The 14,329-nt window shown below is 39.6% G+C and overlaps 1 protein-coding gene across 50 annotated transcripts in view; it reads right to left on the bottom strand.

Annotated features, from left to right (window-relative positions):
• Positions 1-983: 983 nt before the first annotated feature.
• The window catches only part of EPB41L3 (erythrocyte membrane protein band 4.1 like 3), a 904,669-nt gene continuing 891,323 nt past the window's right edge, over positions 984-14,329 (bottom strand). For 45 of the 50 annotated variants that reach the window (XM_085606055.1, XM_085606026.1, XM_085606030.1 and 42 more), the window contains 2 exons: positions 13,966-14,082; positions 984-2,079 (listed from right to left, as the gene is read on the bottom strand). In XM_085606055.1, the coding sequence (XP_085462181.1) occupies positions 13,972-14,082 (111 nt within the window). In that variant the 3' untranslated portion in view covers positions 984-2,079; positions 13,966-13,971. The remainder of the gene's footprint in view (positions 2,080-13,965; positions 14,083-14,329) is intronic. The other 5 variants (XM_085606032.1, XM_085606016.1, XM_085606017.1 and 2 more) reach the window with 2 other exon arrangements.

Below are 14,329 nucleotides of genomic sequence, written 5' to 3'. Positions count from 1 at the left end.
TTTTTAATGTGATTGTTCGCCAATTATTTATTTAATTTAGTATTTATGAAATATTGTTAATTGTGTTTTTGTATGAACAGATTATGTAGATTATTTTGATTGTAACTATTTGCTAATGAAATTTTGCTGTATGCTTTGATGGTTTTAATTTTTAACCGAATAAAGCTATTGTTGACTGACTGACTGAATTGCGGCCTAACTTTGCTGAATAAAATTCTTCCTTGACTGATTGACTTAGAGGACGACTTTAGCCAGAATAGGTAAATATGATGCTCTGAAATGCTGATGATGATTTCTAAATTTTCTTGCAATATTTTTAGATAAAGAATATTTGATTAATTGACAATGTGTTGTGTCGATTATTTGAATAAGAGAATAATGGTAAAGAAGTAATGTGTAGATAGACGAGTTTTATTAATTAAAATCATAGATAACAGCTAAATGATCCATCTCCTTATGAGAGGGATATCTTAGAGTCTGAGGGCAATGTGTTTAAGGGTAATGTAAAGGTAATCCTCTCATGTCAGCGTTGGGAAACGTATTTTCCCTCAGAAAACAGATCAACCGAGTGTAAGTATATTGGTGTTATGGGTCCCACCAATGAATGTATTTGAGTGAATTGGATGCCGAGGTAGTTGGTCTGTGCCGAAGGGGGAATTTGACGTTCCCCGCTGCAACACTGGGTGGTTGTTGAGTTCTGAGCTTCCGTATCCCTACACTACCTACCTGAGAAGCCTGTACATGCTTGCCACTGCAACCACTGACAGTCATTTGTGTAAGGGGTTGCACCGGGCCCAGTTTGCAAAGCCACAGTAGGACGGACCCCACAACATCAGAAGCAAACGACCACAGCACCCATGACTCAGAATCAGTATCCCCTGCTTACCCCATGACATCCCCCCTCCACTAGTCACCCCCGACAGGATCTAGGTGGCTGTGAAGATACGCTTGTTACATTGTGTACACAGAGGACAATGCCATTGTTAACGCATTTACCACTTTTATTTGACAATGCCGAAACACACACTCACCATGTGCTGTGATGCAAGTGACAGTGCTGTAGAGAATAATATGCTTGTGGAAGAATGTGTATACATCGGGAACACAACATAGGGTACAGTGGCATTTCTGTACAGATTAAGGCTTGGCTTTCTGAACTAATTAATCAATGCTGAGCAGGTTTTCAAATGAAACAGATTTACTTGCGAATGAGAACAAAATCAGCAATAATAATAATATTACAAAAACAATCAACATGATTATTCCAGAGTTATAGTTTTGCATTGTGGTAAGCCAAGGAAAAAATGCAGACATTCCCTCCAGGGCCTCTCAAATGACAACCACATAATTTACAGGGTTAGGTTTGTGAAGGGTGAATAAGAGTACACCGATTTCAAAATTGAAAACGACATGAACATCCAAATTAAAATGTCAAGTTAAAAGACTAAAATTATTACTACCTTATATGGTAATAAATTAGGTATACGAAGCACAAGATTAATGACTCATCGTTGTTTATCAGGTAATAGGAATAAAACCAGATAAAACAAATACAATATTCAAGTTTTTTTAACTGAATAAAATGTGTTATTGGCACATCTAAGGTGTGGTAAAACATTATACACAGTACCTATACAGCTTCTAGCGTTTAGGGTCATTTTCTGTAAACAAAAGGCTTTGACTCATCTAACAAATGTCACTTTGTTGAGACTTTTGTAAAGGTATCGCAGGCATGAGCTCATTGCGTGGTACAAAATCACTGTTTATATGACAGTCGTTGATGGTCGTGCAGGTATTGCGGGAAAACAGACGTTTTATGGAAACCTAAAAGTGCAGCTTTGTCTTCGTATAGTTGCGCCATGCAATACTGCTTTACAGATGCTGAATCTGATTGCTTTGAATGGGAAAGGCTTTCTGAGGTGTCTTTAATAAATAGTGCTTTGACCAGAACGATCAGCTCTTCTGGAGTGATTCCCCATGGACAGATGCAGGTCAGTCGGATGAATAATGTTACTCCACGCAGGCTTTCTTTCTCCTAATGATTGGCATGACTGGATTCAAAAGCAAGCTATTTTATTCCTGTGGAGAAAGGAAAAGAATTCAATATGTATTTTTGATCCTACAAAACCCCCAATATCAGTGCTCAAGGAGGAAACAGAAGAAACAAGACGAACATGAGGAAAAAAAGAAGGGTAGAGGCGTCTTCTATTAACAAGGGAGAAAGTTTAATTTCTCTGATATTCAGGGGAAAATAAATTAATAAAAGGCATGTCTATTCAAGCAGAGTTGTGGGATTATTATGTCACTTTTTGGGGTCATGGCAAAGGAAACTAAGAGCTGGGGGAATAACAATCTAATTCTTCACAGAAGATGTTGAAGTTATGGAATTGCCTTCCAACAAAGTAGTGAGGCATATTCAACTCAACAATAGTACTCAAAAAACCCTGCTATAAGAAAGGGGTGTATTAGCAATGTAGAAAAGACTCAGCATGAACCTTACTAAGAATGTGCATTGCTATGCCTTCACTGGAATCCATTTAGTCTCGTTAGTTTCAATGGGTACCCAACTACAGTGCTAAGCCATGTTTGCTGTTTAGGCAGGTTATAAAGGTATTCCATGGAACCTTTATGACGTTGTTTTAATATAAAAGAAACCCAGGGCAAACAAATTTTGCCTAGAAGATAGGCAAATTATCTACAATTTGGAATTCCCCTTTGTCTCCTTTCAGAAAATAGCGACATTTTTTTCAAATATACATTTGTGATATTATACACGTTCACATTCTTCCTAAGGAAAACAGTAAGTTAGAGTGGCGGGGTACATTTAGATCCCATGTAAAAAAAATGTAACTAAATAAACAAATATAGCATGGTAGTGGGAAAGAATTGTGCGCTTTGGATAAAAGGAAAATGGCAAAAAAAATTATGTTGTAATTCTCCAATTAAAATCCTACGGTTATTGCAGAACACATTTTTTTAAAACGGGTGCCCGACATTAATTCCCAATCATTCATGTTAAGGTGATTAATTTACATTAAAAACACGATACTCTTTTAAGGGTCCACAGATAATATGGTAGAGAGAAAGAACTGCAGCCATATCAAATTTCAAGTAAGCAAAAAGACCACAAGTGAGGCTCGCTCACCTTGTAAAATGGGCTCACCCCTAGAGTTGCGTTTGGGGGAGTATGGCATATCTGGAAAGTAGACAAGCTGGAAAATCCAGTTAGTTGTCTTGGTTTTGTCTGCACAATGATTCTTAACAAATAACGCATCTGCAGTGGGTGAATTAGTCAAGATCCATCCTTGTTTGCTAGCCAAACCATTTAAAATATCTTCTATTCAAGAACACCATGGGTTCATGTGCAACCCGGAACTTAAGGATAAAAAGCATACTTGACATGCCTCGATTCCCTCACAACTCTCTGGGTAATTACGGAAAAAGGTTGACTCCCCATTTCCCGCACCCCCTCAAGTTTTTTTTATCCAGCGTACCTGGAATGCAGAGATTTGCTTGAAATTATAAATGACTATTTATATAAAAATGAGTCATTTTTCTAGTAGGTGCTGTGCTTCTCGAGGTATACAAAAAAAGTGATGGATGGAATGCTTAAATGAATCTCAGCACCTGGAAATTACTCGGGCCGAATCCCAATTCATTGTTATTTTGCACACCGTGTCATCTCAGTTTGGACCCAGCTATATGCAAATCAGTCTTGACCCTGCTACAGTCGGAACAGTCCAGCCCAAACTGCCAAGCCAGGTCCTCCCTGAACTGGAGCACAAGCAACCCAAGACTGGTTGGTTGGTTGGGTTAGGTGGGCAGATCAGTGAGAAACCCTCAGTTTAGTCTGACTTTAAGAGACTGAGGAATATATTTACAGTGAAGTGGCGGAGCGTGGCGTTAGCAGGGCTGCACCATATTTACAACAGTATGATGCAGCCCTGCGTTCCCCGTGTGCTGGCGCTAAATTTAGGAGCGTAGCTCCAACACAGGCACCCTTGCACCATGGTGCAAGGGTGTCTTCGTTGAGGGGAAGATTGTTTAAGTGCAGGAAAGTGTGCCTTCCTGCACATTAACAATCTTTAAATTACAGTTTATCACTTCTATGTGATAGAAGTTACAAAATGTCTTTTTTTAAAGATTGTTTATGTGCAGGAAGGGACTCCTTCCTGCACATAAACAATCAAAGGCAATTTGCTGTTTTTCTATGTGCGCTGCATTGTGCAGCACACATGGAAACAGCAAAAACGAGGAGAAATAAAGCATTTCTCCTTGTTTTGCCTATTTAAGATCAGGTTTTCCCTTGTCTTAATTTTGGCACTGCCTCCTATTAACGCCACCCCTGTAGGGGGCAGCGCCAAAATCAATGGAAGTTGCGGTGGAATGCCCACGCAACGCCCATTGCCCTCCCCTTTCACGCTAAGCACAGCGTGAAAGGGGGCCTAATTTACAAGGCAGCTTTAAGCCACGTTAAGTCATCCACTGGTAATTATTCGGGCTGCACTCCAGTCAAATCTTTTTAGCTCACAGCATAATGCAGCAAGAAATGAAGATCTCACTTTCAGATTAACAGTTGTATGTCATATTGGCAATGATTAATATTGTTAAAACCCTATTTGACTCTTACTGAGATTGAGGGCTCCTTATAAGATCAGCAAGTCTATAAGATAATAAAAATAGACTACTTCATTTCACTCCATCACAGATTTCATGTAGAGACCAATTACCCATCAAATGTTCCTTCCGTAAGTATCAACCTAAACAATTGTTTCAAAATCGGGACAAGCCCAGTGAGAAAGAGTCCAACTAGGACTTTTGGGTTTACTTCCCCTTCACAGTCCAATAACACAGCTAGAGCTCCTGACTAATGGTGCTGTTATCAGGCAGAGCACCTCCAGCGCGCTCTCAATGTTATTTTATTAGCAAGAGGTGGGGTTAAGCACCTGAATCTTATTTCCCTAAGAATGTGAATTCCATGTTCTGATGTGTTCCATATGTACCACGTACATATGCCCTAGGGAACTGGTTAAGCTTGCTTTATGGAGCTTATGCTCTTTATACATTGTTCAGAACGGCAGTGACTCAGCAGTGTAAATCGCCTTTGTTTATCCATTTCATATTTTAACCATTTACTCCACTTGTATGGAAAGAAAAAGATAACTATTAGAACGATCGTTCTACAGAAATGGGGAGCGGTTCAAATGAGGATGATCCACAGATCTTTAATGACTTAGAAGTTGAGCTAGCATCATGGCCAGGTCCATTTATAATTTGTGGGGACCTGAATATCCACTATGAAATGGGCTGCGGTACAACCCAGAAATATCAAGGAAGGAAACCCCATGTCCATCAAGCCCTCTCGGCCCTACAGACTAGCTTTGACCTGAGAGATGTGTGGGGGGTGAAACATCCTACTGACCCTGGCCATACTTATTTCTCAAATCCCCATAAAAAATATGTCAGGCTTGACTATGTTTTGGTCTCACCTTCCTTGATTTCAACAGCAGGAATAAATAAATTACAGATCACAATCCCTTAGTTATGGATCTAGTAAGTCAAACTGTAGATCATCCTCAGGCTAAGTGGACGTTTGACAGATCATTATTATCTAATGATCAATAACTTACATATCAAATGATGGGTTATAGAATACTATGAAATTAATCGGTATAGCTCCTCACGAAATATAGTTTGGGATAGCTTCAAAGCAGGCCTCCGGGAAGAAACAATTAGCTTCGTGGGGAAAACTATAAAACAGGAGAAAAATGAAATCAACACTCTGATAGCCGAATTGGGAGAATTAGAAAAAGAACATACCAAGATAATTAGACAAAACCAAGAAAGAGAAGAATTATTAGTACGACAAAAGATAATGATTACAAAAGCAGAAATAAATAACTATTATACTAAAAAGGGGGCAGCTATTTATCAGGCATATAGAAGTGAGGGATACGAATATGGTGAGACCGTAGGTAAGGTTCTTGCCTTACGAACTAAACAAAGATCAGCCAGAAATAACATAACTGAAGTCAAGGGCCAGGATGGTGTACTTTACACAGAAATGAAGGACATTATCAAGACCTTTGAGAAATTTTATCAGGACCTCGATCAACAGGACAGCATTGATTCTATGCCTCCCAACGAAACGGAGTTAATTCTCGGTAATAACCGTATGCTTAGCGAAGAAATGCAGCAAGAGTTAGAAAAAGGAATCACTTTGGAAGAGGTGCTACTTGCTCTACAAACCATGGCTTCAGGAAAAGCGGCAGGTCCTGATAGAATCCCACTGGAGTTATATAAAGCAATTCAAGCGGAACTAGCCCCAATACTTTTAGATCTGTTCCTTGGGATACAATATAGCGGGACCCCCCCTGAATCATGGCAAGGAGCAGATATTGTAGATTTTTTTTAAAAGGGAAAGCCGCAGACAATCCAGCATCATACAGACCCATATCCCTCATGAATGTTGACACCAAGCTATACTCTAAAATCTTAGCGACTCGGCTAGGGGGGGGATCATAGGCCATCTAGTCTCGCCATGGCAACATGGCTTTATACCTACAAGAGGCACAACATATCAGACATGCTGTAGCCTTGTTTGATATAACTGACACAACTGGCGAGAAGATGGCTATGATCCTCCTGGACGCCGAGAAGGCGTTTGATCGCGTGTCATGGCAGTATCTTTGGGCAACTATGGTACAGAGAGGATTTGGGCCTGGTTTCTTGACAGCTATACAGGCAATGTATTATAGACCATACGCGAGATTAAACATAATGGGTCAAGAATCAATCTCTATAGGCATTGCAGGGGGGACAAGACAGGGTTGTCCCTGTTCTCCAATATTATTTGCTTTGTACATTGATATCTTTATAGAGAAAATTCTTCAAGATCAGATCATTGCCCCAGTTAACTGCAATAAGCACGATACAAAGATAATGGCCTATGCCGATGATCTGGCAGTGGTCACTACGGACCCAGAAAGAGCAATATTTCAAATCCAGAAACTAGCCAGTGAATATGGCCGAAAATCTGTTGAATGCAGATAGATCAGTAGCAACATAGAGACCATTTGGAAAATAAATATGTTACCTATAATTAGCAAGATTAGTACAGATCTACGATGTTTAGATTGGCTCCATTTATCGCTTATAGGGCGATGTAATATACTCAAAATGGTTATGCTTCCCAAAGTCTTATATATGTTTAGGTCCATTCCATTAGTAATTGAAGACTTATTTTTTTTAAAACTAGATAATATTTTCAGTGATTTTGTTTGGAAATACTCTAAAATCAGACGCTCTCTCAAATTTTTAACATTGCCACAAGATCGAGGAGGATGGTCTGCCCCTAATCTTAGATATTATTATTATGCAAGCCTTTTACAGCAAATGGCTTTTCTTATCCTACCTGGTACGGGAAATAGACAATATGATGTAGATGGGGACCTCCCCTCGATATATGAGCTAGCAATAGGAACAAAGGCACGGGGACTACTTCTCAGACAGATAGAGCCCAGCTACTACAAAAAAACTAAATTTAAGGTGGTGATCGCAGTCTGGAAAATATGGAAAAGAATAGTAGACCTTGTGAAGATACCTATGTATAACAGATACACGCCACTGTGGCAATCTTCCCTTTTTCCCATATCAATGTATGATAAATTGGCTTGGCATTGGGAAGAAAGGGGAATCTTGAGGCTGGGGACCTTTATCCAACTGAACAAAGTCTATTGTTCATACAGCTACAGCAAAGATAAGGTATAGCTCCCGGAACATATTTTAAATACAGGCAGCTTACCAGTTTTATAAATAAGATTAAGGAGACGGAATTCTCCGTGCATAGGAATTTCCTAATAGGGACTATTTGTCAGCCCCGGACAAAAATTAAAAACCTATATAAAATCTTAATTCATACACTCCCTGATGACCTTGAGCTAGTAGAAACTAAATGGCCACAAAAATCGGAGACCCTGACATTGATTTGTGCAGCTCTCTATCTTTAGCTAAAGGGACATTTCTTGCAGCAAATCTGAAAGCCCAATATTATTACACGATATATGACCTCTATTTTACTCCTGCTAAATTATATCGGTGGGGGAAAAGAGAGGATGATAAATGTCCTCGGTGTGATCAAGGGCCAGCCGATATAATTCACATGTTCTATGGTTGTGATAAATTGGATCCTCTGATAAAACAAATCGAGTCATTTTTTACAGTAGCTGCAGAGAGCATAATTAATATAACTCCAACTCTAATGCTGCTAGGATGCGATGAGAAGGTACGGTATGATTATTGTAAGAAGAAATTTGTTTTTATTGCAACAGCTGTAACTAGACTTCTCATTGCTACCCATTGGAAAAATGCGGACCCTCCTCACTTCCAATCTTGGCTAGGTCGCCTGCTGGCTATATATCATCTGGAGGTTTCATTATATAATTGTAAAGGCCGGACTGCAAGCAGGAGAGGTAGGGGAATTTGGGCGCCGATGAAGAAATGGATTATAAACCAATCTAGTATGTAAGGTGACAAGCTGAATTATGTGGTTTCAGAAATTTTCTGAAAGATAAACAATTGATCCGGGATCGAAGATTTTTAACTTCTCTGTTTCTACATTGTAAATATATATGCAATACTGAAAAATAAGCTCTTGCTGATCAGATGTTAGCAGTATTTATATGTGAAAATTGCTTATGTACTTATTTTTTTCTACTTTGTATATTTTACTCCAAATAAAAAATAAATTAAAAAATAAAGAAATGGGGAGCGGGGCAGATCCAGAATGTTTTTTTATGGGTGATGCATTAAAACTCTTTATCTTTCAGATTTAGTGCCCGTGACCTCAGTTTGACAGCGAGAGTTCCAGTGAAGGCAAGGGATTTGGGCAATCTGCAGTAGCCCTCTGAGACCTGTTGTCAGGTTGGTGCAGAGATCAACATGCCCTTGTAAAAGATATGGCCGCAGTAACAACGGACCTTTGGAGCCTGAGAAACATGGGAAAGACAAAGTGAGAGGGACTCTTCAAGTCTAAGAGCAGGGACAAAAAACAAGTGAAAGGCCTTACACCAATTGGCCAGTTTTGCCAGTGGTGGCCCCACCCCTGCATCTCAACAACCTGGGGAGATGTAGGAAGACCTTCTCACCCTTACAAAGCGTGTATTTTGATTTGCTCTATTGGAAAAGTGCATGACAACTTGAATGCTATATAGCAAGGGATAGCAGTTTATGTGGCCAAATCAGAGTGCTGAATGTCGACGTATAGAGTCTAAGAAGAGGGCTGGGCTACAGAGGGAAAGCTGGAAAAGATGGAACTAATGGTGTTACAAGTAAAAAAAAAACAGTTTTCTCAAATATGTTCATGTTCCAGGTGTGTCCACTGACTTCAAATGATCACCTAAAGCATCAAGTAGAAAGGCTATGTATGTATGTATGTCTGAATATGGTATTTCTATAGTGCGGACCTAGACAAAAAGGCGGCGGAACACTGTACATGGTCAAAGGCAAGCCAAAAATCTGTGAGGAATAGGAGAGAAAGTTGAGTTGTGGGCGGTTAACGCATTGTGTGTAGTGTTCTTCAAAGAGGTGAGTCTTCAACTCTTTCTTAAATTGGAGCAGTGTTGGGGCGGTCCTGATGGATACAGGGTGGTTTCAGTTCCTCAGTGCATAGATGGAAAAGGCATGTTGTCTTGTTTGTTTCCTTTTTTTTTACACTGCTTAGACTTGAGTCTGATGGTGTCAAGGCTGTGGTTGTGCAGAGAACTGCCAGAGATAGTGAGCTTGTTGGGAAGATAAGTGGGGGTGCTGGTTGTGATGGCTTTGTAAATTATGTAGCTGGTTTTGATGATGGTGCAGGCGGACTAGAAAATCTGGATGGATACATGACTATCATGGCCCTGGACATCCCCCAGTTGTCAAAAGAGGTAGATTTATCTGAGACATTTGTATCATTTCTTGACAAGAGATTGTTTCTTATTCACAGATGACCCTCCCCCCCAACCCTTTTGTGTCAAACCTAATTCCAACAAAGAACCCTAGATGGGATGATAGGACTTTAATCCTGGTCACTCGGGCGAGGAGATCATGCAAGAAAAGTTTTTTGAGAAGTGGCAGTGGAAAAAGAATTGTCCCACCAATAATCAGATTCTTTTATTCTTGGACCTGAGCACTATGACCATCACCAGAAGGAGATGGTGAAGATTGGTGCCGTGGCCTCTGCCCTGTTCCCTACATTGCTGAGGATGAAAGTAGGAGATAAAGTGTCTGCCAGGGTGCATGCTGCAGCAATCAACCTGGTCTCGAAGTCATTTGGAGAAAGGAGGGCAGAAGGGACTATACCCGCACTGTGCCAGCAGTATTGAGACCCAAAGGCCAGGATTTACTACCATTCTGCGTCTGGTTTATGCCACTTTTTTTATGTAGCTTGATGCAAAATGTATTTCTGGATCTACTAAACCAGGCAAAGCCCAATTTGTGTGGCTTAGGAAAAAACAAAGTGAAGAAATCCAGCGCCCAATTCTGCCCATGTTACTTTATGTCAGGGAGCCATTCCATAAGTAGTGCATGAGATTCCCATGCATACACCCATAGATTTTGGCACAAACCAAGATTTACTAAAGGCAATAGTGATCCTACCCAAAGCTGGCATAACAAGGAGAAATATCTTAATTTCTCCTCGGTATTTCCTCTTTCTATGTGTGCTGCATTGTGCAGCACACATAAAAAAGGAATATGACCATAGATTGTTTTTGTGCCCGAAGGTGACTTTACAGTATCCCTTTCTGTACAAAAAAAATCCTGCCTGTAACACAGACACACCTGCACCATGATCCAATGGTGCCTGGTTGGAGTTAGGCTGCCTGAAGTGAACCAGTGCTATATGAGAGTAGATGTTTGCCATATCTCTGTAGATTTGCTGCATTTCTGCTCTCACCCTTTCACACGAATTAGTTCAGCAAGTTGCCTTGCTACTTTGCTTTGTGAAAAAGGTTAGTAAATCTGCCCCTAAGTGTGATCTCTTGAGACTATCTGTTTTGAAGTGGTTGGAGATTGTATCCTCTTTTATCTACCACCGACTTTCCACTGGAATCGTGTTTTTCAACTATTTGGCCTAACCTGAGGCTCTACAACCAATATGGAGGATGTATTTGTCTCCCTTTCTGTCCCCTTTTCAGAGTCCAACTCTTATACATAGCCATATGTCTTGAGCCTGAGGGCTACCACACCTTAAATATCCTTGAGGTTCTTTGTCTTCCACTTCTATGCCCCCTCTTCTCCATTTCCTTCAAATTCTAGTATAATATTTACTCATATAGAAGATGACTTTCATGTATACCATCTGTACCACTGCCCTCCTGTAGCAATTGCCATAGAGAATGTCTGTTGATGCACACAAATATATATGAACACTGTTGTGGTTTTATTTTTTACTCTGGAGGGCACTAAGTTATTAACATATCTTGGGATGGACTGTGTGTCCAATATATTAAAACATTAATAAAGGTTAACAAAAAATAGAGAGGGGCTGGGTGCCAACACATGAATGGTGCTATGGAAAAAACAACTTTCATTTCTCTTTCAAATGTGCAAAATATGAAATTGTGGAATTCTTTTTATTTTATAGTACATATGGAAAACAGTGACAGAGTAAATTAAGCTACAGGAATAGGATTGAACAAAAAATGATGCTAGAGTATAATTTTACTAAGCATTGACCATCTCTAAAATTAAACAATGATAGCAATGCATTTGTACTTTACAATGATTGCTTAAAGATACAAAATATTAATAAATGCGTCCAATAAGTAATTTGGTTGTAATACAAAGTATACAGTCTTAGTGAGGGAGACACACTTGCCAGACAGCACCTCTAAAATTCCTAAATCAGGGAAGACAGTAGTGTGAGGCACTGGCAATGGGCAACACATATCCAATAAGACAGTAGGAGCATAGAAAGAGAAGAGATTAGATGAAATAGTTTAAATGAAATGATTCTATCATAGAATGAAGGATCATAAGAGATGGTTTTGTGCACTTCCTCAAAAACAGGAAAATAGGAAAATGACCTATGCATCTGTAACCTATGGAATAACACGCAGAAATGTGTCACAAGAATAATTTTGGTAGGCAGGTATGAGGAACAACGAGAAAGTAAACTAGCAGGTGGTAAAGGTACTAGTTAAGTGAAGTGGAAATGAGACAGAGTTAGGAGATAAGTGGCCTGCCTGTTCTGAGAGGATACAACAAATTTAGTCCAAGGATATATCTATTTAACTGCCCTCAAGATCTTAGTCCAGTGAACTGTATCTAAGAGTATCTAGAAGCCACAAGCGAATAGGACATGTGTGATGTGCAAAGGCGTAGTTTTGTGGTGATGTTGTGGTGTGGACTCCTGAGCTAGGATTGACCGGATAGTTGCAGCGTGACAATTTATCCACGTTCTTAGAGTTATTTCTGGAGTCACAAAATCCTGTTTAATAGCCTTTCAGTTTTTACAAAAAAAGAGCCTGGTTCTTCTCATTTAGAGGCATACTTGTTATACTAACGTGATACCTTGTATGGAGCCATGGCAAATAAAAAAATATTCAAAGAGGAGACATTCCCTCCTGAAAATATTATAATGCATTTTTTTACTCGATTACAAGTTTCTCAATACATTTGTCCAAAACTGCTCTTCAAAGAGCATTTCTGAATCCTACAGGACTGTGCTAAGCATGGCCACACGAATGTGAGTATAACTGTAACTTTTTATTTGATTCACTGGAAAGCAGACAAGCTCCTAATTAACATAATCTCGCCTACTATTTGGTATGGAAACAATGCATCTCAAACTGTATCTTGGATATGATTTAAGTAGAGGCCACTTGTTTCCTTACCCTATGCCAAAACATTAAGGGATGCAATTCTTCCAGGGACCTTACCGCAACAAATACAATACCAAATGTGAAAATAATTTGCCATTTCCCTACTATTTATCCATCACCACATCTATGGCTACTCAATGCTTCTGACTTTGTTTTTTATTAATTTTTTGTAATAATATTATCCAATTACGTCCAGTCAAAATTTAGAGGAAACCTCTGGAAATGCAAGTACTCACTCTACATTTGCTGTAACAACCAGTTGAGTACTGCACGCATTTTCTTTTAAAATGTATATTTCTTTTCTCCAAAACAAAAGCCACAAAGATAAACATAGGGGTAAGAAAAAATACGCCGGAGTTACAAAAAAGTTTTTGCATTTACGGTGAATCAAACAGGCAGCCACTAGGTTGCAACTATTATTCAAAGCAGTCTATGCACAACACAGCACTATAAGCGCTTGCACAGCACATTAGTATGAATGATATGCTTCCAAGGGTAGGGGGCGGGAATTACGTTTAGGTTTATGATCAGAACAATCGGGATATACCTTTTTGGACAAAAGTGGATACAAAAAGGCTGCATTATTCGTTGCCTGATGAACAATGCCAAGCCACAAAGGAAACAATTAGAATAAAATAAAAATAAGAAGCATCGATAAAAAGAAAGGGAATAGAGCAGCACGTGCCCTACATTAAAAGCTATTTCCCCCCAAAAAACTAAAGCATTGACACAGTTACAGGACTCACAGCCAGTGTTATCTTGCACAAACGCATTGTTAAAAGTCTGGACACTTACTACTATTAAAGCACACATAGGTTAAGAAGAATGAAACTGACACGGCCGTCCAAGCCTGGAAATATAAGCAGCATCCAACAATCCAAAGGGAGCAAACAGTAAGTGGTTCATTCTCTCACTGGCATGGTATGAAAAGCATCTATTCCAAATCAGCATGCTTGTTTGAGGCAAATTTATTATTTAGACTTCAGTGCCAGGGAGAGAAAGAGAAAGGGAGAAGGTCTTAGAGGTGGAATATGAAAGGAAAATGCCCTTTGCCACATGCCAGCTGACAGCGTTGCCCAGGAGAATCACATTCTCCTCTTACCTGTGGTCAGGCCTCCCCATCTTCCGGTGTGATCTCTGTTTCTTTATGTACCACTACTTTGGTCACTGACATGTCAGGGTGCTGCTCTTTGGCTTCTTTAATTGCCTGAGCCAGCGCCTAGCCCAAGGAAATCACGAAGGGGCAAAAACAAGAAGGGGGTGGAACATGCATGATCAATAGCAAGGTGAAGATTCATGAAAAAGTACACAATTTACAAATGAAGAATGATTAGAACATGAAATACTTTCAAATTATTTCATTAGGTTACATAACGCAATTTCAGGCATGCCAGAATTGTTTAAAAAAATTAAAAGGAGAAGGTTAATGTTTCTTCTGCAATAGGCGGGGAGGGGTCTGGAAGTGA

The sequence above is a fragment of the Triturus cristatus genome, chromosome 5_1, assembly GCF_964204655.1.
Source record: "Triturus cristatus chromosome 5_1, aTriCri1.1, whole genome shotgun sequence".
Lineage (NCBI taxonomy): Eukaryota > Metazoa > Chordata > Amphibia > Caudata > Salamandridae > Triturus > Triturus cristatus.
This window is presented reverse-complemented; position numbering and strand designations above follow the sequence as displayed.